The sequence below is a fragment of the Crocodylus siamensis genome, chromosome 3 (genome assembly GCF_052110815.1).
Source record: "Crocodylus siamensis isolate JL-2025a chromosome 3, ASM5211081v1, whole genome shotgun sequence".
NCBI classification, from domain to species: domain Eukaryota; kingdom Metazoa; phylum Chordata; order Crocodylia; family Crocodylidae; genus Crocodylus; species Crocodylus siamensis.
Genome location: NC_143397.1, coordinates 207,207,308 through 207,232,400, shown reverse-complemented (window position 1 = coordinate 207,232,400; position 25,093 = coordinate 207,207,308). Strand labels below are relative to the sequence as shown.

Below are 25,093 nucleotides of genomic sequence, written 5' to 3'. Positions count from 1 at the left end.
AGGTGAGGACACAGATTCCAATTCCTCCTTGACCAGTTGGTTCAGCTGGGATTTGAACTCCAGGGACTTCCTAGAGATGAGTAACAGATCCAAGAAAACCCTTGCCATGACTGCTCTGATCCACAGGCACTCTGTACTTTTGGTGGTGTGAGCTCCTGGTCCTGGTAAGATGCTCCTGGCATGGTCACTGTGCAGGCACACTTGCAAGAGACACAAAATGATGCTTCATGAGCTGGGGTGCTGCAGGCCCGGTATTGGATGATACCTTGTCACCTCTGGGCACTACCTATGACAGGGGCGGGCAATTATTTTGGGCAGAGGGCTGATTACCAAGTTGTGGCAAGCTGTCAAGGGCCGCATGGGTAGCCCCACCCTTTGACAGATGCCCTGCCCCTTAACAGGTGCCCTGCCCCCTGGTCACCATCTTGGGACCAATGTCCCAATGTCCCAGGGCCAGGATTGGTGGGGCCCAGAGCAGGGCATAGGCTGGCAGGGGTATGTGGAGGTGGGCTGGGCTGCACCAGCAGGGAGAGCGGGGAGCTGGCCCAGCTCCATAGAGTCCTTGCCAGCCAGGACCCTGTACTCCTGACACCCTGCTCTGGGCCCTGCTGGCACTGGCCTTGGGACATGGGTGTGGAGCCTGCTCCCACACCAGCTTACTCCTAGTGCCTCCCCAGGCCCGCAGTACAGGCAGGGGGCAGGACAAAGCCCTGACTCCCTGCTTGCCAACAGGGAAGGAGATGGTGCTGAGCATGGTGGAAAAGCAGTCCCTCCCCCACCCTGTGCCCAGCGCTCCCTGCTGCAGCCCACACGGGGCTGTCGTGAGCAGGCACAGGCAGACCCACACAGGCTGCGAGCAGCTGCAGCATGGGGCGCCAGCCACAGGGCAAAGGAGGGGCCGGGCCGCTCAGCACCAGCTACTCCCCTGCCCTTCCCCACCCCCACCCCCAACCCTCTTACCTGATTTTTCCATGCTAGGGCAGCCACATGGTACCAGGCCAGAAGGCCCTGCTGGGGCTTCTGGCTAGGGGATGGGGCCAGGCTAGCCCTGCTGTTGTAGGAGCTCTCAAGGGCCTCCCTTGGGTCCTACTGCCCTTGGTTCCTGTCATCTTCGGCAGGAACCAAGGACAAATACATTTTAATTTTCTAAATTATTTAGCGGCCCCGCAGGCTGGATAGAATGGCGTCAGGGGCCGGATGTGGGATGCAACCCGCGGGTTGTATTTTGCCCACCCGTGACCTATGAACTCAAACTGGTGGGTAAAACTCAGACTTAGAGTATGGGACCACTAGGGTCACTTCAGTAACATCAGTGTTGGATGGTCAGGCTGGATACATGATGCCCACATATTCCAGAGCTCCAGTTTTCCGAAGATGGAGTGGGGTGGGTTCATCTCTAGTGCTCCCCCCATGGTTCTGTGTGGGCTAACTGTTCCCCCCATTGATCATGGGTGACCCAGTCTACCCACTGCTCTCCCTGGCTCATGAAACCATATACTGTGTGGCTGGACCCCAGGAAGGAGTTCTTCAATTACTGGATGAGCAGCTGTTGGATGGTGGCCTTTTTGCATCTAAAGGCATATGCTGGAAGTCCCTGGGGATCCATCTGGAACTCAGGCTGAGGAACATTCCTAACTTTTTGGCTGCTGCGTATATCCTCCATAATATATGTGAGTCAAGGTGGGAAGGCTTTCTAGAAACAGGCCAGGTCCCCATGGACCCACAACAGGGGAAGCCCTTGGCACTTTGGATGGTGCCTGAGCCAAAGCAGCACTCCCGGCTGAGCATCCGGGGCAGAACCACCACCAGGCCATTTGAGCAGGAAAGTTTTGGCTGGCTGCTTCCTGAAATAACATTTCACCAGAATAAAAGGGTGTAAGGGACCTCCGAGCAATTGTGAACACTTTTATTTGCCACATTGTACCTTTAACGTATTTTCCCAACACCAAATCATCAACACAGGGGTTGGACTAGATGATCTCCTGCGGTCCCTTCCAACTTTCTGTGATTCTGCCTCAGTAAACATTTTTCATGCTAACTGGTAGGCTTAATGCTCCCTGTTGGGAGTGGGGGGTGAAAATGGAGGGGGAGAGTGATGAACAGGATTGCTAGAATACTCTTGGGGGAATCAGGATCCTGTGCTGGGAGTTTGCCAGGGCTGGTTGGGAGGGGAAAACTGAGGCACAAGCCACTAGGTGAATTGGGGTTGTGACTTGAGTTGAGACCTGAACAGGAAACATACGAGAGAGAAATGTCATAACTATGCAAGCTTTAATTTATAACTATGCAAACTATGTAAAGTCTACAAAACTATGCAGCAGTGCTAAATGTGCTGTGGGGTGGCTTTGAGTCCACCCAAGTCCCTTATCTAGAGGTCTTACCTGCTGGCTGGGAGGGTTCCTGGGAACTCTGTGGTATGGAAGCATGCTACCCCAGTTTGGACTGATGATTCCAGGTTGCTCAATAGTTGCATCTCCATGGGCAGATTTGACTCTGAACTGGTGGGGAGCTGGGTCAGAACAAATAGCACTAGAATCCATTCTCCAGTCTCATCAGTTTGCGTATCTTTTTGTGGCGCTGCTGCCCTGCTGCTGCGGTGCAGGCATCTGGGAAGGTGGCAGCATTCCCTGTTGCCCCAGGGAAAGGAAGGGCTGCCCTTACTGTGATATTCAGCACTATACTACCACTAAGGCTTCCATTCCCGGTTTGGTGTCCAGCCACACTGGGGGTATAAGCCTTCACTGACCATCTGGCAGTAATTCCTAGCCAGAGATGGGTGAGGAGGGAAAGGAGTGTCCAGTCTCTGTGGTAGCCCAAGCTGGTGTGAGGCTGGTGCCATTGGGTCAGGTGGGCAAGGATAGTAGGCATCTACTTTGTTGTCGTGGCATAGATATATTCTTCACAGTGATAACTATCCTGTCCAGGAAGGACTTACATGACTCTTGGACAGACTGGAGGGACACATGACTAGAGGGACCCTCTGAGCCCCTCACTATTCCCTGCACCAGTTCCAGGAACTAGAGATCCTAAGTCTCAAAAATCTGCTGAAGAGTTTTTAGCAGCTCTTCCAACAGTCATACCAATGCTTGTAGGTAGCAAGTCAGCTGTCACTGGTCTTGGCTCAGCATGTGGAGGATTCCACAAGGTGTTCCAGCATCTAATCTTGCTGGTTTTGCTTATGTTTTTGGCTATGGGACATCCTCTGGGCAAGAATGACCCTTTGTTTCCTTGGAGGCAGCATCAGTGCTGGAACCTCCCAGGTTTGTGGCCATTAGACCTTGTTTATCCCTTAGGGGGCCCTGGTGAACATCTTTTCTCCCAAATCCTGATGCACATCCCTTATATACTTATAGTTTGCCACCAAGTCGCCCCTGAGCCTTCTCTTCTTTAGGCTGAAGAGTTGCATGTCCCTCTGCCTATCCTCATAAGGCTTGCTGTCTTGGCCTTTGATCATGTGGGTGACTCTCCTTTGGACTTTCTCAAGCTTATCCATGTCTCTCCTGAAGTGGGCTGTCCAAAACTGGACACAGTACTCTAGCTACAGCCTCACCAAGGCCAAGTAAAGCAGGAGGATGACATCCCTGGTTTTGCTTGAGATGCACCAGTGGATGCATGCCAGGGTTTGATTTGCCTTGCTGACTACGACATGGCATTGGTGGCTCATGTTCACCTTGTGGTCAATCAAGACCCTGAAGTTTATTTTGGTTGTGGTGCTAGTGGCACTGCCAAGCCTATAAACGTGATGCAGTTATTTCCTCTCAAGGTGGAGCACCATGCATCAAATGCCATCAGATTTTGGTCCACCCACCTTATGAGCCTATCCAGGTCAGCCTGTATCCCCAACCTGTCCTCCAGTGTGACTGCCTTCCCTCATAGTTGAGCGTCATCTGCAAATTTCACCAGTCTGCATCTGATACCCAAATCCAGATCATTAATGAAGATGTTGAAGAGTACTGGCCCGAGTACTGAACCCTGAGGGCCACCACTGGTTGCCTTGCGCCATGTTGATTTACTCCTGTCAACTAATGGTCTTTGGGTCTGATCCCAGAGCCAGTTCCCCATCCATGGGACCATAAGATGGTCAAGGCTAAAGTTCCCAAGCTTAACCGTGAAGACATCAAGGGAGACCAAGTGAAAGGCTTTCTTGAAATCCAGATATATGACATCAGTCTTGTGTCCCTTGTCCAGGCAATGCATCACCTGGTTATAGAAGATGAAGTTGGTCAGGCAAGACCTTCCAGCAACAAAGCCATGTTGTCTGACACTCAGAAAGTTGCCTTCTGCTAGCCTGTTGCTGATGAACCCTTTGGTGATTTTCTCCACGATCTTTCCAAGGATGGATGTCAGACTGATTGGTCTGTAATTCCCTGGATCTTTCTTCCTTCATTCTTGAAGATTGGGACCACCTTGGCTCTTTTCCAGTCTTCCAGTACCTCTTCTGAGTGCCATGAGTTCTCAAATATGTTCACCATAGGGCATGCTATGATGTCCACCAGCTCCTTCAGGACTCTTGGGTGCATTCTACCTGGGCCTGCAGATTTATGGATGTTGAGCCTCTGAAGGTGTCCCCTCACTTGATTTATGTCAATTGTGGAACCATCTCCCACCCTCTGGATGCTTTGCGTCCTGCCCAACAGGTGTACCCCCTTGGGCAGGTGGAAGACTGATGTAAAGTAATAATTTAGGAGATTGGCCTTTTCCAGAGCGTCAGACGTCAGCTGCCCCATTTGATTTAGCAGGGGTCCAATGTTGCCTTTGTTCTTTCATAGTTTCATAGTTTCTAGGGTCAGAAGGGACCTGAGCAGATCATCTAGTCCGACCCCCTGCCATGGCAGGAAAGAATACTGCGGTCAAATGACCCCAGCAAGATGTTCATCCAACCTCCTCTTAAACACCCCCAGGGTAGGAGCCTGCGCCACTTCTCTTGGAAGCTGGTTCCAGACCCTAGCTGCCCTGACTGTGAAGTAGCACCTCCTGATATCTAACCTAAACCTACCCTCTGACAGCTTGTGACCGTTATTCCTGGTAACTCCTGGAGGTGCTCGGGGGAACAGTGACTCCCCCAATGCCTGCTGATCCCCCCTGACTAGTTTATAACAGGCCACTAGATCCCCCCTCAGCCTTCTCTTTTGGAGGCTGAACAGGTTCAGGTCCCGTAGCCTCTCCTCATAGGGCCTGCCCTGTTGTCCCCTGATCATACGAGTGGCCCTCCTCTGGACCCTCTCCATGCTGTCGATATCCCTCTTGAAGTATGGCGCCCAGAACTGGACGCAATACTCCAGCTGCGGCCTGACCAGTGCCACATAGAGGGGGAGGATCACCTCTTTGGACCTGCTCGAGATGCATCTGTGGATGCATGCCAAGGTGCGGTTGGCCTTCCTCACTGCCTCTCCACACTGCCAGCCCATGTTCATCTTGGAGTCAGTGATGACCCCCAGATCCCTTTCCGCCTCCGTGCTGACAAGAGGGGAGTTCCCTAACCTGTAGGTATGGTGCTGGTTGTTCCTCCCGAGGTGCATCACCTTGCACTTGTCTGTGTTGAAACCCATCCTATTCTCGTCCGCCCACCCTTGTAACCTTTCTAGGTCTGATTGTAGCCTGTTGTATCCTTCCAATGTACCCACGTCCCCCCACATCTTAGTGTCATCAGAAAATTTGAACAGGGTGCTTTTTACCCCCTCATCCAAATCGCTGATGAAGATGTTGAACAGTGCGGGCCCGAGGACCGAGCCCTGCGGAACCCCACTGCCCACGTCCTTCCAGGTTGAGAAGGACCCATCCACTACCACCCTCTGGGTGCGGCCCACCAGCCAGTTGGCGACCCATTTGACTGTGTGTGTGTCTATGCCACAGCCCCCCAGTTTCTTAATGAGAACGGGGTGAGAGACAGTGTCAAAAGCCTCCGGAAGTCCAGGAAGATTATATCCACTGCTACCCCTGCATCTAATGATCTGGTGATCTGATCGTAAAAGGCCACCAGGTTGGTCTGACAGAACCTGCCACTGATGAACCTATGTTGGTTGCCCCTAAGCATGCAGTCCCCTGCTGGCCCCTCATGGATGTGTGCCAGCATAATTTTCTCGAACAGCTTGCCTAGGATCGAGGTGAGACTAACCGGCCTATATTTTCCCGGGTCCTCCTTCCTGCCTTTTTTGAAGATGGGGACCACGTTGGCCCTCTTCCAGTCCTCCGGTACCTCACCAGAGCACCACGAGTGCTCGTAAAGTTGTGCCAGGGGACTTGCAATGACCTCGGCCAGTTCCTTTAGAACTCTAGGGTGGAGATCATCCGGGCCGGCTGACTTGAATACATCCAACCCCTCCAGAAGCTTCCTAACTAAATCCTCGCTATCCCGTGGCCCAGGTGTGCCTCCCCCGGGGCCCGAGGGGGGCCCAGCAGGGAGGTGGCTGTTCTGGTCCCTACTTAGGAAGACGGAGGCAAAGAAATTGTTAAACATGTTAGCTTTGCCATCTGGTGTGACGACCAAGTTTCCCATGGCGTCCTGCAAGGGCCCCACATTACCCAGGACCTTCTTTTTACCCCCTACATATTTAAAAAAGGACTTCTTATTGTCCTTAATCTGGGAAGCTAGCCCCAGTTCTATCTCTGCTTTGGCCTTCCTAACTACCCCCCTACATTCCCGAGCAACTACAGAATAGTCCTCCCTGGTGATGACCCCTTCTTTCCATTGGGTGTAAGCCTCCTTTTTAGCAAGGAGACATTCCCAGATGCTTTCTCTGACTTCCCACGTCTGAAGAATAACTTCTTGTTGTTTTTGATTCCTGTGGCTAGCCTGAGTTCAGTTGCTGCCTTGCTTTTCTGGTCTACTTTCTACAGGTGCGGGCTAGTGCTGTGTAGCCCTCCTTGGTGATGAGTCCTGTTTTCAGTCTGGTGTAGGCTTTTCTTTGTAGTTTCAGGAGAGCCAAAAGTTCCCTATTGAGCCAAGGGGGTTCCCCCGCCCACTGACTGCATTTCCTGTGGGATGGAATGGACTTTCCTTGTGCTTTGAGGATTGTGTTCTTAAGGAACAACCATTCTTCACAGACTTCCCTTTCTAAGGGGCCATGGCCTCTTAGTGCCTGACTGACCAGTCTCCTGAGTTTGTGGAAGTCAGCATTGCAAAAGTTGAAGATTTCTGTTTTACTGAGATTTGCCTGCCCTGCATTGGACAGAAAAAGTAATCAGCTCATGGCCGCTGTCAGCAAGCTTCCCCTTGATCCTCAGATCGCTCACCAGATCATCCCCTTTGGCCAGAACCAGATCCAGCAGTGCCAGATCCAGCAATGCCTGTCCCCTAGTCAGCCTGTAGACCTCTTGTGTTAGGTAGAACTCATCAGTGCAAGTGAGGAAGCTACACGGCCAGTCAGATTTGGCCATGTGCTCCTCCCACAAGATGTCAAGGAGGTTCAAGTCACCTATGATGATGACCATGCATCAGGAGTATGCAGTCTCAGCCAGTTCCCTACCAAATTCATGATCCAGCTCTTCCTCTTGGTTGGGAGGTCTGTCATAGGCTCCTACAATGTGGGTGGCTTTCACTGTTACTCAAAATGGCTGTGCCTAGTATCCCTAGGGTGCCAGAGGCAGCTACCATGCCAGGACCAGAATGATGACAGTGTTTCCTGGTGCTGGACCCATCTATGCCTTGTCCCCAGAGAGATGCAAACAGGACTGCCACCAGCCATACCAACAGTTTCCTTGGGGGCAGGGATATGGGGTGGCATGAGGCTATGGTCTTTTCTACACCTACCCCCGTCCCTTGGGGTTCTGTCCCCTTTGCAGCCTCTTTGCTTGTGCTCAGATGTGCCTACATAAAAGCCTCTGATTATGTGTTTCTCTGTGATCTGGAGAACTCCTCATGCAAAAAGCCTTAAATTCACTACAAGCACTTGTTTTACTGCTTGAAGCATGGACACTCAGGTTTTAAGTGTACAACACATACTAAGTGTCCTGTGCAACATGGCCATGAATGACAGTACCAAACCATTTCCATTTTCAAGGTGCCATCCCTTGTAAGAATTCCACGTTTGCTCAGAAAAGGACATTTGTTAACCAGCAAAGCCATCTGAATGGGCTAATTTAAGAGCTAGTTCATTACAATGAAATGTTCCTGACAAAATCTGAAAATGTCCCTTTTACAAGGGCACGATGACCTATTTTTTCATCATAAAGTCCGTTCTGTACTAGTTCTTTATTGTGCATTCATAATATTAAGTAGCTGAGATTTGTTCTTGGTACAGTCTGTTTAAAGGAACACTGTCAAGTATTTTGAGCTGAAAATGTTTAGAGGGCAAAGACCATGACCCAATATTTGTTTTTGCAGTTTACCCAGAAAATAGCCACCCCAAAAATATTTTAGGCGGGCTGATAGCACTGCCTACCATTAAGGCTGCCTAATATTACCCATTATTCAGCTGCTTTTAACTTGATCAAACTTTGATTGCAGCTTGGACATGCTCAGAGCTCAAGAGCTAAAATATATCTGAAGATTCTCTCCTTACTGAGTATGGTCTAGCCTCTTGCAGTTCCTGCAGAATAACTGAGTATATTTCCATTTCTTTGTAGCTCCTTCATGACTCTTCATGTTATGCCCACATCATCCCTACATAATGATGACTGAGCATACGGTATCCCAGGCATATAGATATTAAGAACTTCTCATGAAAGGGCTGCTTCCAGCTGGTTCAGGCTAAGTTGGAGTCAAGTACCTGAACTGAGCAGAAAGCCTGTTTCTTCTGGGTTCTCAGTGTCTCTCTGCCCTATGGCATGAAGGAAGAAGCTGTCTGATTAGAATTCCAAGGTCAGAGCAGGAAAGGGAATCGATTGTGACAAGGAATCTGGCAAGATTGGGACTGGTTGTCCAAAGAGATAGGGATTGGGAGCTGTGAGGGAGACCAAGTGGCTGGGCAAGGAGAAAGGGGACAACTGAAAGAACAAGGATGGGACTTGGACCCAGTCAGCTATATGGGAAACACTGAGGTTGGATAAGAAGCCAAGGGGAGACTGGTGCTGGCTGAACAAGGGGTGTATATTTAGGAATCAGTGGGCATGTCTACACGTTCATTAATGCAACTTTGCAACTGTGCATTTAGTACCTCTAATATGAGGTACTGCATAAGGTGTATTAGCCTGCACTAATGCATAGTAGCAAAGGCAATTTTTTTGTGATGCTTAATGTACAGTAGTGTAATTCTGCTGTGCATTAGCCTGGTTTTTCCCGTGATGCACTAATGCACAGTAGAATAGGCTACTGCGCATTACGGTGTCTTGTGTAGATGCCCCCAGTGAAGGGGAACAGGGATAGACTGAAGGGAGGCTTATCTGACAAGCTGCTGGGATGCAGAAAAGTCTGCTCACTGGAGCATGCTTCCCTTCAGAATTTGAAATGGGATCCAATGGAACGGCATCTCGTCGTTCCTCAGCTGTTAGAGGTTATTTGTAAAATCCAAAAAGCATAGTGTGTCCCATTCCTCTCTAGTGCTGTCTACAAAGAGGGTTAGGTTACAAAGTACTCAACTTCTTGGGCCCAGGGGATGGATGAGTGGTGTGGGGCCACTCTGCAGGCCAGATCAGGCCCCACGTGCCAGGATTGGAACCTGTACACTAGAATCACAACCTGCACCACGCTGGTCAAACACGTGCACTCAGTCTAGCACACAGGGCCACTCTATCTGGTCCATGGGTCTGGAAATTTAGCAGCAAGGGAGTGGCAATTAATGCTGCTGCTATTCTTCTGCCACCAATTTTTGGACCATGTCTGCTGGATGACGGGATTCTACAGGCCAGGGCTTGACCAGTCCAGTACCAGATCGATTACTACTCCAGTACGTCAAGGGTAACAGTCTGTGCAGTGAATCCAGAGATTCCCATCCTGCGGATGACCTTATGGTGGCAGTATAATGCTTGGGGGAAGTACTAGACTTATCTGTCACTGGCAGCAGAGGAATATGCTTCCAAACTCCATTTCAGATTTTCAAACTAACAGTTTTCTGAAAAAAAGTGCATCTGTCTAATTCCCAGTTATATAATGGGAAATGCACTTGCCTTGTGGGAGAGATCACCTTGTCAATTCTGCTTCATTTTCTCATGGTTTGCATGTTTTCCAGTGCCACAGAACATGAAGGCTTACTGACTTACTTTTTTAAAATCCTGTTCAGTGAAACTGTGTATTCTTCACCCTCCATATTTTCATCTTCCATATAACTGTAAAATCTTGTTGTGACTTCTTTTGACCTTCTACTGAGGATAAATATTCTGGCATTGTTGCCTATATAGTGCTTAAGCCCTACATTTTTTTCTGTGAAACATTTTTTCTAATTTCAATTGCAGTACTTTGTAATTTATTCTTCAGAAATGTAATCAGCAGAGAAATGCTAGAATCTGAGTTGAAGACCTTGATTTTCATAACCATAACCACAGTCCTTCTGAAATGATGTTGCCTCTCAAGTTAATAAATTTTACTCACCCTGAGAAGGTGACTGGCATAAATTGTTGTATTATGACATGACTATACCTGATACAACTTCTCTGATGACAGGAGTTACCTTTCTCAGGTTTCATTTGTCAAATCTTAGTGAATTGTGCCATGAAGAAAAGGTTAAAGCATTAATGTTTGATCTGATATGTGTCTTAAGTTGTATAAAATTTAAGAAGGAAGAAGGAGTCTTTAAAAAGTTTCAGCAAGTCTTGTTTGCCAGATAAACTGATTCTTACACAGGCATCAAAAACAATTACTTTTTCTGACTTTGCAAGTATCACTGTAGGATAGTGTCTGGGACATTGGCTGAAAGACTGAGTTCGTTTAAAGTAAAAGCCAGCAAAACCCTTTAGGTTGTTATTAAATAATATGGATCTCTCTCTAGAATCCCTTTTTCTTCATTAAGAGCCACGTGTGTAACTAGGATTTAAATAAATATTGGAATGTGGGGCTTATTTTGGTTTTTTAGGGTTTTTTTTGCCATTTCAGAAAATGAGTTGATTGGTAGCGATACCATGATTGCAGAACGTAATAAGCCGTTACGTCATTGTGGTTTGTCTAAATCACTTCTAAAATCATAAGAGATAGCCATAAGGAAGTGTATGCATTAGTTTTATCTACAGACACTGAAGACAAAAACATTTCAGTTATTTACTAATGTTGATTAGTTTATTCCTTTTTAAAATCAATTGGCAGTGATCTAACTACTAGCCGCATAAGGACGCAGACCTCCAAGTCTCTTGGAATAACAATGCCAGTACTTGAGCAATGTGTTTAAGTTTTGGACAGGATTTATCAGAACGCTCAGTAGATATTATTAAAAGTTGTTTGGAGGTAGTGGCAATTTTACTGGTTCTGAGATTCCACGGATCTTCAAATACCATTGAATGTCCTTTTCCCCTTCACCCTCAGCTCTTTACCTGTGGATTTCAAAACAAGTATCTTTCTTAGAAGTGGTCTTTTGGAAGAAATAAAATAGTTCTTAGGGCTAAATCCTATCCCAGCTTTCCCTGAGCTCAGGGGTGACTGTTCATAGTTTGAAAATATACTACATACTATGGGCAATGAATCTGAGCAGTAGGCTGAAAGTTGAATGTAGGTTTAACGCAGTAAACTAAATAGTTGTTAGACTGTAAGATGGACTAATACTTTTTATTCTATTGTTCCTTCTTAACAAAAGAGGTTTTTGACACATACATTGTGATATATGAAACAAAATGTCCATGGGTGCTTATTAAGCAGATGCCATGAACACTAAAATACAGTGTAGAAAGATATTTGCCCAGGAAGAAACAAAATAAAGCAAGTAGAGATGAAGTGGTACTGGGTCACTTTGCTTGGGCAAAGTCTCAAGAAAAATATTCCAATTTTTTTCTGATGTAGTGTCTAGTTTCATCTTAGAGCATTTTTGCACAGTGCAGCTGAGAACAGGGGTACCTTGCGAATCTTGTTTGCAGCACTCCTCTTTTTTGGGGCTAATTAACAGTTATAATAATTACTTATACACTTAGTAAATTCAAGCCAGAGGGGAGCTTTTAGTTCACCCACCCTGATCTGTTATATACATCGCAGACAACTGTTCCCCGAGTTTACCCATGTCGAGTTGAAAAAGGTGTATTCAGCATAACGTCGTATTCAGCATAACGTCTTCCAGGAGGGCTTTCAGTCTTGATATGAAGGCTTCAAGAGTGAAAAACTTCCCTGTTTTCCTTGGTGGTTTGTCTGTCCTGATGGCTAATGGCTACAACTGGGAAAAGTGTGTGCTTCATTTCTACTTCACATTTGTCTTTCTTCAGTTTCTCATCCTTAGTTTTTATTGTGCCCTTTTCTGATAGATTAGACGGCTATTTAGTACTCAGTATTTTCTCCTTGTGTAGATGCTTGTGTACAGTAACTAATTCACCTTTCACCCTTTTTAAATAAACTGCTTAGGTTGGACTTTTTCAGTTTTCTCCAGTTCTCAGAACATTTTCTTGTATTGCATCATTCTGCACCCTCTCCAGTTTTTCATCCTGCATTTTAATATGTTATATCACCTTGCAGCCAGTCACTGCTCTCCTGCTTGCACATCTGAGCAATGTGTTGGTTCTTTTTGTCACATCTCAACATGATCTCCCAGTGTGATGTCCATCCACTTTGACCCTTAAACTCTTTTCCGGGCAAGTACTTCCCAGGATCCAGTTCCCCATTCTGTAGGGTGGGTTTCCTTGATCCTAGGTGTATAGTATTATATTTTATTTCAGTAGGCCCAGATTACCAAGTAATCCAGATTGCTCCACTTGGTATAATGACCCTGTCTTCATCAATATATTCCACTCTGCAAGCATTTGTGTCATCTGTATATTTTGTCAGCAGTGATTTCATATTACTTTTAGATAATTGATTTTGCTGAACAGTATTGGGTTTCTTGTAGAAACCTAGAAATATCTCCATCTGATGATTTCCTTTTAATTTTTTATTTCTGTCAGCCAGTTCTTAAGCTGTTTAATGTTCTGCTGATATGGTTTAGTGATCAGTTTTATGCAGTAGTAAGTTAAAGTATATTAAATTTACATTGTTAATTACCTGCATCAATCAAAATTGTAACCTCATTGAACAGTTAAATGTAGGGGAGGGGTTGGCCAAAATCTACTTTCTGTAAGGCCATATTGACTGGAATTAATTATGATTCTGTCTTTAATTCTTTCCTTATAGAATTCCATGCTCACTTTTCCATTGTGTAGGATTAAAGTGAAGCTAACTGTCTCAAGTTATATGCATCATTCAGACTTGTGTGTCCAACAGAACACAGCACAACCTGTGCTGTTCCAGGTTTCTGGAATTTCCCTTGTAATTCCAATATTTATTAACAATCTGAGTGTACCAGAGATCTCTTCAGCCACCTCTTTAAGGACTCTTGGTTACAAGAGCCTACTAATTACTATTTTTTTTATCCCCAACAGCCATTCTTTTAGTGCTCTTCTGAATTATTAATTGACTTGAAAGTACATCCTCATCTTCATGTGATATAGGTATATCACAATTAGAACTCTACTGTGCTGGGTCCAGAGTGTGGCTGGAGGAGAACTCCAAATGTGTTGAATGCAGATCTCTCATCCTGGGCACCTGATCAGCCTTTGTATAATTTAGTTACTCAAAACTAGGCACTGGTGACACACTCAAGAAGCCAAGCTGCTAATGATCAGTTACAGAAGAGCAATTGTTGTACTGTGCCTCCTGCATCTGAGCCAGTCCATAACAAGCCGTCTCTGTCAAAGTGAGGTAGGTCTGACCAATTGAATGCTATCCCAATATGACTTTTTAAGACATCCCCACAGCTTCTGTTTTCTGCTTGAGCACAGGAGTTGTAGCATGACTCAGAACTGAGCTATTAACATCATATGACTCCCTTGGAAGTACATTAGCCTGTTTGGAAACATTGTTCTTCCTTAAGCAGGCTGCTTCAGGGGTGCAGGCTAGCTCATTTACAGTGTGCAGTATAGGCATCCTCTTAGTAAGGAGTTATTGTGGTAGGAGTTACAAGAAAATTCAGATATCTACTGGTGAATTCAAACAATGGGTGGATTCAAAGAATATCAAAGAAATATTGTGGAGGCAGTTGGCTTTTAAGCCTCATAAAAGACCATTCTGTCTTTCATTTTTATATTTTTTAAGTTTACAAATGTGATATCTTCCACATCAGAATAGTAAATGGAAACAAATACTGAATATTTTAAACTGCACTGTATTAAAGTGATGGAGCAAAAACACAGTTGATTAATAACTTCAAAGACAGTTTGAAAATGCTGAGAGAGATGGTTGCAGTTACGCAGTAATTTGCCTAGTAAGTCAGAATTTCTTGCAGCATTCAGTGTGAGTACTGAGGTTCAATCCTAGCATTGTCTTTAATGTGCTATATATTACTTAATATATTAAAGCAGAGACTTAGTCAGAGAGATCTCCTTTATTAAGTCTGTAATTACAATGTGGTGGTAGACATTATAAGGGAAGTGTATAGAAAGAATGGAAAACAAACAAAAAACCCCAAAACAAAATCCCAAAACCCAACCCTTTCCAAAGGAAATTCTTTAAATCATGTTGTTAATACAGAAATGCACAGCCAGATTTAATCATTACTTTCCCATCTAGTTTAGACAAGCTAGCTCATTGGAGAGCCCAAGTGCTCTCCTCCACACCCTGCCAGCACCCAGTGCTGCAAGCAACCCTGCTCCCTGCTCCCCCCCTGACCCCCCACCACCCTAAACTGTGCAGGCATCTTATGAACAGCCAGCCCAGCTTCCCCAGCCCTGCAAGAGCCCAAGCAGCCCAGCTCCCCATCCTGTCACTGTGCAGGCAGCACAAGCAGACTAGTCCCTTCCACTACACGAGCAGTGCAGCTTCCCTCTTGGCCATGTACATAGCATGGCAAACTGGCTCCCACTTCTGCTTGGGCAGCCTGGATTTCCCCCTGCTATGCACACAGTGATCTCTTGCTGCCCAGCTCCACCCTGTTCCCAGGAGCAGGAAACAGAAGCCAGAGGACGGAGGGAGGGAGAGCCTGGAGAGCTCAGCTGCCACAGCAGGAGGAATGATGGAGTGAGCTTCAGCCAGGAAGGAGCCCAGGAACCACATTCTAACCCCCTGCAGGCTGGTTGCAGTCTGTGGGCTGCCAGCTGAGCAGCCATGACTTACCCTATCCAGAGGAAACTTTTAGATAAGAATTTGAACATTTTTTTTCAGTGTTGGCAGCTGGCAAGCTTCCTTGTCTTGATATCAGAAACAGTCTTTACTGAAAATGGTGTTAGACATAAAGCTCAAGTACAAGACATAGTATGAGAGTCCAACTACTCAGGCCCTGAGCTGGGCTCACCTGAACAGGATACATTTAGTAAACCATGTGCAGTACATAGTTTCGAAGTGGTCATACTCTTCATTTCTCCTCCTATGTTTTTAAACATGTTGAAGAAGAACTCTATGCTATCACTTTAACTAGGAACCAAGCTGTGCTTCCAGTTGTTCACTGCAAGCTAGTTTTAATAGTCTCACCTGATAAAGGAAATTGGAAACACTTCATTACTTTATAACAGGAGCATCAGACTCATCTGACCTCACAGGTTAGATGATGGGTGTGAGACTGGTCCATAGGTGAGATCAGGCCCACAAACTGGACCCATATACTGGAACCTAGTGCATGTCCTGTGTTGGCCCTGCAGGCCTCATGAAGCACACACCAGCCTGTCTTGCATACTGTGTCCTATGCATGGCATCCGTCTGGGTTATGCGCTGCATGCAGTGCCCACACTGAAACAACCATGAATGCCAGGTCTGGCACACAGGGCCAGTTTGTGGGCCCAGTCTGGACCAGCCCTGGATTCAGCACTCAGGGTCAGTTCAGCATGGGTGTGGCATGCAGCACATGCCCTAGACCAGCCCTATGCCTCACATGGATCATGCACTAGACTGGCTCACACATCACATGCAGCAGTTGGCGCTGCAGCTAACATGTGCTGTATGTGGTACCTGGCACCAGTCTAAGACCCACAGGTGGCACCATGGGCAGAATAATAAGGTGCCATGGACCATGTCTTTGACCCCCTCTTTACAAACACAAGTCTGCTTGCAAGGTTGGGAGGAAGACTCATCACTCTCTTCCATGTTGGCCACAAATTGTCATGATGTAGAATGCCTTGAAATACTGCCACTGACCTCACTGAAGAAGAAAGCAAACCCTTCCAGAAATGAAGTTGGTCCAGCCTTTTTCCTTTTCATTGGTGTCTTGTGTCTTCTAGTATGGCAGTTCCATTTCTGAAAATAACAAAATGCCTGCTTTGTTTCTGGATCCTAGTTAAGCTTCTGCTTGAAGCACAGGAGAGCTTCAGTTGTTTTAAGGATTTAATACTTCGGTGCCTTAGGTGGAATGATGGGCTTTATGTATGATTACCGTGCTTGCAGCAACCTATCATTTGCCTGTGCTTCTAAACTTGTCTGATGGGAAACCACTGCATGTAGTGTTCATGTTTCCGCTTTCCCCACATTTTCCATTGATCTTTTATCCTAAAGTTTTCTAGCTGTAGGGAACATCTGTCACAAAAGCAAATGTTTATACCCACACAAATTGGCAGTCATGTCAGCTGCTTCAAGGTGGTATTCTTCAGGAAACCTTTGTAAGCAGGTGTGCTGTGACGGTGGAGAACTTTCTTTAATAATTGGATTATGTGTGATTAAAGTATCTGGAATTTGTGTTCATATTACAGAAGCAGTACCTAAGGTTCATAATGCTTTCACCAAAATATAATTGCTTTGCTTTTTTATTACAAATATGTGTTAAAGTCATGTCTGGGATGTAAGTTGTAGCCGTGTTGGTCTAAGGACCTAGGCACATAAGGTTCTTTGGGTGAATGATATCTTTTATTAAACCAACTAAAATAGTTGGAAAAAAAATTTCTTAGAAAGCGTTCGGGTTTAAAAACCCTTTGTCAGGCTGAGGGAGCCTCTGCAGTTAGTGTGTGCTCTTCCTGGATGGAATGAATAGTAAAGAAGCCAGAGGCTGGGCTGGGCTGCATGCAAGACAGGCAGTCAGTGAAGATGTAAATTGAGGAGTCAGTGGGTGAGAAATAGGCTGGGTGGGTGGGGGGAAGAGAAAAGGGGGATGAATGTAGTAGGTAAATAGTGGTTTATGTATGAATGTACCACTGTTTTTTCCAAGTACCTAAGTTGGTCTAATAAAAGATATCAGATTCACCCGAAGAACCTTGTATGCCAAAGTCATGTCTGAAAACTTGGGAAGTGTTCCTTGCAAACCTCATGAACAAATAGCCTTGTTTATAATCCTACAATGGAGATTAAAGTATATGTGTTTAAGATTATGATAAATTAAATTTCCTTCATAACTGTGAGGTGCTCTGTGCAGAGCAAGTCTGTACTTATAACACTTTTTATGGTATTATTTTGTTGATCAGGCCACCTGTCTAATATACAGGAAGGTAAAACACATCAGTATGGTAGCTAGGTGTCACTTGGTTATGGGAATAAGCTAACAAGAGGAAGTGTTGCATTATAAATGTAATATGGTAGCTTTCAGGTACAAACATGTAGTTTTTAGCATTTCTCTCCCTGATTTATCAGGTACCAAGGTGCCAGCCCTGCTAAGCTTTGTTTGGTTTAATATCATATTGAAGAATGTTATCTGTGAGTGTGAAATTTGCAAGACTGTCCTCTAGATAAATTTTGGTGGATGGATCATCAGTAATTTATTGATGTTACATACCAATATGTATGTATTGGCGGGGTTTAACATTTACCAGACATCTGCTAGTAGTAGGTTTTATTACCCAGGGCAACAGTCTGTCTCTCCCAACTTACATTGTGGGCTGGGGGTTGGCAACATTTTCCAGGGGGGTGGGGGGAGCGTGTGTGTGTCTGTGTCTCATATCCTTTTAACCCTGACATGTTTGAAATAGTGGGTGACTGGTGCCTCCTAAGTCTGTAGGGGCACCCACAGAAGTTGGCATTGGCGGTGGGGATGGGGCTGGTGAGCACCGCAGATGCTGGTGGCGTTGTTGGCGGCAGGGACAGCCCTGATCCCGATGTCGCTTTGTTTTTCCCATTTTGTTCCCTTGAAATGACGTGTGTAAGTAAAATTTCTTGAAGATGGCAACCCAGCTGTGCAACTAAAAACATTTCCCATTTTTCAAAGTGAACAAATTGTACTTCAAAATAGGCATATTTTAGTGCTAAAATACAATAGGAGGAGGACAGGTTTCAAATTCACAACCTGGACTAAAACAGTCCATTCCCCTGCATTTTGAATTTCATAGTTTATGCACCACTACTATTAGTAAATGAATTTTATTTCACATGAGCTCTTGAAACGTTCAAGATTTGCAGCTGTGGTTTTTCAGAAACATTTATTATACTCATCTGACTTGAGGCAGTTAGATTATCTTAATTTTACTTTAAAAAAAGAAAGATCTGTTTCTACTTTTTTCAGTGCTAGTAATTAGCTGCCTGGGTTGGAAGAGTGAAAATAAGTCTTGCTGCTAAGTGACACTGGTTGGCTACTGGTATTAAAGGTGTTCTAATTCTTCAGTTTTTCATATAAGTTTTGTGTAAAGAATAAATACTCTGTGTGTGGTCCAGATTCACAAAATAGTAAATAATATCCAGTTGTCGGGGGGTGGGGGGGGTACCTGGATCTTAGGCTACAGCAGGGGCCCCAGCAAGGGGGAGGTTGTGAAGATCACCACAGGAGGTCAGTGGGTTATTAGCCATTTGAAACAGAGAAGGCGTATCTGTTTATGTATATCTGTCTGTAAATCTAATGACCTTTTTCCTTTTGTTTTTCTGTCTAATATAGTAAACCTACTTTGGCTTGTTATAATTCATTTTGTGATGAGAGTGATTTTGGAGTGTCTGGCAGCAGCAGGAATTCCATTCCTATGGGAATGGTAAACATGTCTCAGCAAACCGAGGAAGTCCCAAGTGTTCGTGCTGTTCTCCTCTACTACATTGTAACATCTGATTAGGGTGATGATGAGGCCAGGATTTATTTACAAGAGTCTCCTATGAGTAAGATCCAGTTGGAGCCCCCAGGATAGGATATGCAGCTGGATGGTCACCACTACACAAATCTGATTATCCCCCCCGCTCCCATCCCCACTTCATCAGTACTTCTCGAACAGCCTTTACAAAGGAGTTCAGTGTCCTTAAAACTATCCACCCATTTTGAGTGCCCACCTCAAGCCTCTCAGGACCTGATTTTGAAAAGTGTTGAACAGGCAGGCAGGAGCTCCCACTGATTTATAATAAAAGCATAAAACCCAAGCCTGTAGGCAGAATGCGTCATTCTAACAGTTGTAGGGTTTCTTTTTAATTATACATAATAAAAACTGCAGATGATACCAAGTCTTTGGAGGATGGAATAAAACAAAAAGCTTCCTTGCCTGAGGCCTAGAACTGAAAATGTAAGTCATAGTTAAATAAATGTTAAGTTTCTTGAGTAGCCAGCGTTATATATTTTTGAACAGATAATAGCAATGTCACCAGTGATCTAGTGATGTGTTGTCCTCCCCTTTAATGATATACTAGTCCTACAGATAGTGGTGTACATGATACGAGATGATACAGCAAAGCATTTTTGATAGAAGAAAATAGTTCTCTTTAGAAACTTCCCTCCAGCATAGGCCCCAATCCCTCAGCAACTGCTAGGAGCAGCCATGGAGTCTCCCAGGAAGAATTGTAACGTAGATCATTGCATGGGTGACTGGTGCCTCTTGAGTAAGGTGGGGCATGTGCCTCCGCCCCCACCAGTCAGCGAGCACCTTCAGAAGTAGCGCGGCTGCTTTTGCTGGTGGCCCTGCTCCCCGGCCGGCACTCATGGGGCGGGCGCTGGTGCTCACGCCTGCCCCCCTGCCTGTCACCTAAACAGGGAGTGTGGCCTGACAGGGGGTGCACCAGCACTGTCAGGGGGTGCACCCCGTACACGTTACCACTGGATCATAGCATTTTGCATGGGTGCAGAGGTCTCCATGAACAGATCCCTGCAAAGGTTCTGCTGTTACTGATTGCATTCACTCAGATTTTCATTCATTTTCAGTCAGTCCACTACCCAAGAAATCCTGTCTCTACATTTCTTTTTCCTTTTAGTTCTAAATTGATTAATAACATCTAATTAAAATGAAGAAATAATATTACATGCAAAAAAGAACATTAAAAGAATCTTAGGTTGCAAAAAAAGGCACTGAAAAGTTAGGAAATGCAAAAATAAAAGGAGACCAGATACCCTTACTACATTCGCTTATTTGTGTGGACTGATATAGTCTTTACTTATATGATAACATGCTACTTTTTTCTGCTGGACCCCTGCCTCATTCAGTTCACATGAGTTATGGAATAAATTGGGGTTGTATAGTCACCAAGGCCACTGTCTCTAGAGCAGGGGTAGGCAATGTTTTTTGGCCGGAGTGCCAAAACCCCCCACAGTACTTGTTGGAAGGTGGAGTGCTGGCATGCCAAAAAAACAAAATGAGGGCAAGGGGTACTTGGTAGGATGCCCTGCTTGTGCCCGTTGCCCCCTCACCCAAAGCCCCTGCCCCCCCGCCCAGCTGCCCTGTGCCCCCTACCCAAAGACCCAGCCCCCCAGCCCTGCTGCCCCTTGCCCCCCACCCAAAGCCCCTGCCCCCCAGCCCAGGCTCTGTGGCTGTCATCAGTTACCCTGGCTCTGGGTAGCTGCTGGAGCCTGGGCTGCTTCCAGCAGGGCTTGCAGCATCCCAGCTGCCTGCTGTGAGCAGCCCGGGCTCGTGGCTGACAGCAGCCAGGAAGCTCCAAAGAGCTGCACCGGGTTCCAAAGCCCCGGCATCAGCTCTGTGCTGGTGGTAACTGCATGGGCACCTCAGGGTGGGCTGCAATGCCCTGCTGTTAGCCCAGAGGTGCACATGTAGTCATCGCCAGAACGGAGCTGATGCTGGGGCTCTGGAGCCCAGCACAGCTGTTTATAGCCTGTCTGCTGCTTCCTGCAACTGCCCAGAGTCCAGGCTGGCTACAAACAGCTGCACCGGGCTCCAGAGCCCTGTCATCACCTCCGTGCTGGGAATGGGGGAGAGACTGGGGCTGCACTGCCTCATGGCCCTCTCCCACTGCCCGCTCTGAGGTGCATTTGCACGCACTGGTATGAAGCATGTGTGCTGGGGGTTGCCGATCCCTGCTCTAGAGCATCAGCCTCATTTCATTTGTTGTTTATTCGTTATAAAAGTTGTGTTCAACAAATGAAGCAGGTAACTACCAGAGGAGAGATGATCTGCTTCAAACAATTGAATGCTACCCAGGAGAAATGGGTTCTATCTTAAACATCTCAGAACCCCTGTGTGATACGTGGCAGGTTGCACACACCTGACTCTTCAGCTGGGTGTTGTTTATTTTCTGAGTGCCCAGTGTGAAACACATGGAGTCTGCCTGGAAGAATGACTGAATACACAGAGGTGCAACAGAAGTCAGAGAGACTGCTCAGAGTAAATAAAGGGCAGCTAATATCAGGTAATAGGCATTTCAAATTGGGCATCCAAAGTTAGTAGACATTTTGAACATTAATGTCTCCACTTTAGACCCCTTCTGTGAACTTTAATACCATGTGATCTAAAGGGAGGTTTGGGCAAGATAAATGGATTAACATTTATAAACCCCCCAGATGTGATAGTGATGAACATCATAGAGAAGTCCTTGATGAAATTAATAATTCTGTTTTCAGAGCAGGGTTTGGATTCTTGCAGTAAGTAGGCCTTAGGTCATGCTGTGAATATTAAGGATAAAACCAAACCTTGAATAACTGCTCCATTAATTGATCATTATCCGACTTGGGCACTGAATGGGGTAGGGGTCCTGTGAACAGATGGCATGTGAGCATCTGATTGAAGACTGTATTATGAGATGTACACACAGTAGAGACCAATTAAGATTGCATGGCTGTCCCACTGATTCCCATGCTCCGGTCTCCCTAGTCCTTAATGGGCTCCAATCCCACCTCCTTCAACTTTTCACCTAAATCCCTCCCCCACCTCTTGGTACCTTCTGTCCTTCCAGGTTGGGTCCTTCCACCCATGAGTTTTATTTACTTGATTCATCCACTTACTGTCTGTGTGCCAGCATAGAAAACCTTGGGAAAGACAATCTCCCTGCTGTCAGTTCAGGTGTCCAGCATTGCAGCTGGCACTGAAAATCACATGCAGCAGTTCCACAAAACGTTCAGTTCAGCCCTGGAGTGGAACATATTCATGTGCTCTGGGGGAAGCCAGGAAGGCACCTCAAGGGAGGACGAGGACCAATGGACATAAGCTTATAGAAGGTCATTTCTGGCTAGATATAAGGAAGAACTTCTTCTTTGTGGGGTCACCAAAATCTGGAACACGCTCCCAGTAGAGGTGGTGAAGTCACCGGTGATGTACCATGGGCCTCCAGGGTCTGGGGACCAATGCTTGCATTTGCACCCCCACCCCCCATCCTTCTCGTAGCGATACTTAAAGTGACGTAGCATGATAAGAACTCTGAAGGGCCTGGCCAGTGCCCGGGGGCCATGGCATCTTCAGACTGCCGGTCTGCCGCTGGCAGTCACCATCTTTGGAGGTGTTCAAAAGGAGGCTGGACAGGTACCTTGTTGAACTTATCTGAACCCAGTAACTTCCTGCCTATGGCAGGAGACAAGACTTGATGATCTTACAGGTTCCTTCTGGTTTTATGAGTCTATGATTCTATATGGTTTTCCATTCACGTATAGCAACAGAAAAAAGATGTGCATGTAGAGGAGAGGAACTCTTCAGAGGATGTAACTGTCAAACCCTAACAAGGCATTACTGAGCAAGAGTGAACTGAGCTTTTTCAAAGACTTGTAACAGTTAATTTGCCAAAGTTAGACACAACTGAGAACTGGGTCTTACAGTGAAAAGTATTTGTAACGGCAATGCCTTAATTACAGGTGTCTTTGCTGCCTACTTGAAAAAAACAAAAAACTTACCAGGGTTTGAATTTGTCAGTGTCCCAAACCCAGCACTTCTTAGTCAGAGACTAGACAAAGTTAGAGAGCATCCAGAGTTATTCGTTTAGAGACTCTTTTGATCTCTGTCATCATGATGTATGAATACTGTCCAAATGCCAGAACTGTGATAAAGTCCTTACCTTGCTTCAGTCTCTTTATACCAAATAAAATGACTTGAGACAGTATAAAGAAGATCTAAAAGGTGTGAAACAGCTGAGAGGATGTTTTGCCCAAATCACGCTGCCTGTAATTTTAATTTGGATTATTGTAAATATGCAATATTTTATGTGTTTTATGTAAATATGTAATTACTTTAAATATGTAAAGGTAAAACATTGATGTAAAGCATACTTGTTGTGTTTAATAATATAACACATTTGCTAATATATGTTTTATGTATATACTCTTTTTAAAGAAAGCATGAGCTTGTATGTAATGAGGTGTAATTACTACAAAGCTGCCACTAATGTACATAGCAAGATGTACTATAACATTTACCATATCTATTTTTATTGCTTTTTCATACATAACAAAACTGCTTTACAACACTATTTTGTAAGCAGGGACTCCTGATCTGTTCCAAAGCCAACTGATAAAAGTGGAAACTTTCCATCAAGTTTGCTCAGCTATGAAACAGGGCTTCTGGGCCTGACAGTATTATAATTTAAAAAATAAAACTGGTCATAAAGTTAATTTGAAGAGTTTTTATAAAATCAGAAATAAGAAAACTTTCTTTCAACTTTTTTACTTATAAAATGTAGTGAATTGTAATGTTGAGTGCTGTATAATGCTGATTATTTCATGCAGATTGAAGTAAATCGTTGCTTATAAAAATTCATTTTTCAGTAAGTAATCCTTATCTTTTGCTAAAGGAACTACAGTGTCTATTTGGATTTTAAGCTAGCAGTATATTGCTTTGCATTTTGTAGTGCCTTTTGTCCAAGGATCTCAACATTCTCTTGACAAATATATAGGTAAATCTTATTCTTCATTTGACACATGAATAAACTAAATCACAGAGCAGTTGAGTGACTTGTTGAAAGTCACAAAGGTACAACCATTGGATAGTCCAGGTCACTTTACTGCTAGAGATTTAAGGATATGCTGTATCCTAGAAGATAGAAATTAACAAAATTTACTTTGTTTGCTTTGTTTCTCTTCTCCATAGAAAATATAAAAAAGGAACTAAAGTGCGTCTGAGACTGGTGGACCTTGAACTCGCATCTAGATTTTTGGGAGGAAAAACAGATACAACTATACTGGAGGCTGATGCAGTGCTACTAGGGCTTGAGGAAGGCAAACAAACAGAGCAGAACTAGTAAGGACATGTACATAAATAAATGAATAAATGTTATATGCTTTGTTTGTGCAAATGTGTACAAACTACAAAAATTCTTCCTTCATGGTTATGTAAATGGTAAGAGAAATTTAATAAAAGGTAACAATCCTGGCATATCTTGGTTCTTAGTCATCTTTTAACCACTCATCTTCCTGACCCCATCACTTAGAATTTGAACACTTCATACTAAATCAAATTTGAACACTTCATACTAAATCAAATGGAAGGAGGTTCTTTGGCTCTTATAGTCACTATTTGTGTGTGTTTGCCTGGAGCAGAACAAATATTCCAAAGTCTGTCTTGCTATCCCAGAGGAAAATTGATCGAAAATGCTATACTTACATGGCAGACTTACAAAGCTATACTTACAAAGTATATACTAAAATGCTATTCTTACAAAGCCTGATGCTGCACTGTTCCTTCAACTGCTTCATTTGGAAATAGACTTTCTCCATCATTGTTTAGAGAGCAGAGCTTATCCTATGAAGAAGGATGGATTCTGCCATTTGTATAGGAGAAAGCCCATCTGTATGGTTCTGGAGCCTTTGCTTTTGTTCATGTCATGATGGAGTATAGAGAAATTTGCACCTATTTGTTGTCTTAGCTTGAACCTATTTGTCTCTCAGGAGCCTCTATAATTAAAACATTGCAGCATGTTGTGTATTCAAGCGTCCTGCATTTCAAAATGGTGATGGTGGTCCTTTAACTAAAGCGCGTTCAATGAGCTTTAGTTAAGGTGCCCTCACTCCCATTTTGAAACATGGGATGTTGAACA

At 45.0% G+C, this 25,093-nt stretch overlaps 1 protein-coding gene across 1 annotated transcript in view; it reads left to right on the top strand.

Moving 5' to 3' along the window:
- MRPS28 (mitochondrial ribosomal protein S28) overlaps positions 1-24,432 on the top strand; it is a 138,007-nt gene extending 113,575 nt beyond the window's left edge. Inside the window, exon 3 of the mRNA XM_090040229.1 lies at positions 24,148-24,432. Coding sequence (XP_089896355.1) covers positions 24,148-24,298 — 151 coding nt within the window. The 3' untranslated portion in view covers positions 24,299-24,432. The remainder of the gene's footprint in view (positions 1-24,147) is intronic.
- The last annotated feature ends 661 nt before the right edge of the window (positions 24,433-25,093 follow it).